The sequence below is a fragment of the Atta cephalotes genome (genome assembly GCF_000143395.1).
Source record: "Atta cephalotes unplaced genomic scaffold scaffold00025, whole genome shotgun sequence".
Classification (NCBI taxonomy): Eukaryota; Metazoa; Arthropoda; class Insecta; order Hymenoptera; family Formicidae; genus Atta; species Atta cephalotes.
Genome location: NW_012130089.1, coordinates 2,311,620 through 2,313,584, shown reverse-complemented (window position 1 = coordinate 2,313,584; position 1,965 = coordinate 2,311,620). Strand labels below are relative to the sequence as shown.

Genomic DNA, 1,965 nt, shown 5'->3' with positions numbered 1-1,965 from the left:
CATTTCTATCGTTGTCATCTGTGGTTGTTCTATCTTTCGTATAAATTTTAATTCTTATTTGTCTCTCTCTTTCTTATTTTGTAGTCTCTCTCTCTCTCTCTCTCTCTCTCTCTCCCTCTTGCGCTTTCTTTCGTCCATTAGATAAATTATCACGCAGTTTATCTAAAGGTAGAACAACCAGATCCGAATCACATGATGATTTTACTGACAAGTCTTTTATTTCGTTACAGAACGGTCACGGTGGAGGAGGCCGAGCAATATTGCGTGAGTCAAGACGAGTGCTGTATCTTTGTGGAGGTTTCTGCGAAGCGGAACTATCACGTGGACGAACTTTTTTATCAATTATTCGTAGTGGCTGGTCTACCTCTTGAGATGGCCCCGAATCATCATAGAAAAGTACCGCTCACTTTTGGTTCACCGACTATGTTGCCGCCATCGCAGGTACGTAATAATGTTCAATATAGAGTTTGATATGGCGTAAAGTAATTCGTACAGTGTAACTTCTTTCAAATTAATTAATCAATTCTATAATTGAAATCCGATTAGAGCTGACAAAGAGTGGAACGACGAATGATATTGTTCGTTTGGAGTCGCATCATGATCGATTAAACGCGGATTACTTCTCGTGATATCGAGGGACGGCTAAAAGGCCTAAAAAAGAGACGCTTTTGTTTCCAGCCGCGACACAAAGCCACCCTCAGTATAAAGCGTCGGCTGAGCGACGCTTGCGGCGTCGTGGCGCCGAACGTGCGCCGTCCCAGCATTAGGACGGACTTAATGATCATGCGGACGAAGACGTGTTCGCTCGCGGCCGGGAACGAGAACAATACACCAGGATCCAGGATCACACTTAGAACAGGAAGAACGCAGTCCAGGAAGGCCTGCTCGATACAGTGATATTGCAAACGATTCTCACGCACGCGGACAAATTTCTAGAAATATGATAACGCGTTTGAAAGCGATCTTCGGGCGAGTAGGAGGAACTAGTATTATTATTTATCCTAACATTTTTATCTTTGTTTGTTACATAATTTTATTGTGATTGAACGAAATATTCTATCTTTATCTATATTATATAAGTTATTATATATAACTGATATATTTATTATTATTATTAAAAATTTTATTATTTATCATAACATTTGTTTCTTTATATTTATTATAATTTTACTAGATTAGACGAGATATTCTAATCTCTCCCGCTTATATTAAGTTACTATAATTTACGTTTATTTTTTATCATTATTTAAAATCTTATTATCTAACATTTGCGCGCATCTTGTCTATTATAATTTACTAGATTTTACTAGATTACACGAAGTTCTATCTTTGCTTATAATAAGTTATTATAATTGACGCGTTTGCTATAATATTATTGTTTAAAATCTTATTATTATAACATTTGCATCTTTCTCTATTATAATTTTATTAACTTGCACAAAATATTCTTATCTGCTTATATTAAATTATTATAATTGGTTTACTATCATTGTTTAAAATCTTATTATCATAACGTTTACATCTTTGTTTATTATAATTCTATTAGATTGCACGAATATTCTGAAATTAACTCATTTATTATCATTATTTAAAACCTTTAATAAAATAATCTCATTTTATGTATATACATATATATTTCCAACGAGGCGAGAAAAACAGAAATAACTAAATTTGTCCAACGGAAATTCTAGTATGAATAATGTGGATTATGCGGTTGAAACTTGCAGGTTTACATTTGTCAGACTTCACCGCAAAGACGAAGCGAAGCGAAGTACTCGCGAACGAAGATCGCCAAGGGGAAATCATATTTAAACCGACCACGCTACTCGCCTTAATTAATTAATGGATATAGCTTTAGCGTAATGTCCCGAAGGTAACACGTATAATTAACTTATAAGATGCGACCGAGCGAGAGAAAAAGATGGAGAAAAAGAGAGAGAGAGAGAGAGAGAGAGAGAGTAGGTA

General features: G+C 35.2%; 1 protein-coding gene across 1 annotated transcript in view; it reads left to right on the top strand.

Annotated features, from left to right (window-relative positions):
* The window catches only part of LOC105620375 (dexamethasone-induced Ras-related protein 1), a 9,755-nt gene extending 8,858 nt beyond the window's left edge, over positions 1–897 (top strand). Inside the window, exons 2-3 of the mRNA XM_012201875.1 lie at positions 231–441; positions 679–897. Of these exons, the coding sequence (XP_012057265.1) occupies positions 231–441; positions 679–897 (430 nt within the window). The remainder of the gene's footprint in view (positions 1–230; positions 442–678) is intronic.
* Positions 898–1,965: the final 1,068 nt, after the last annotated feature.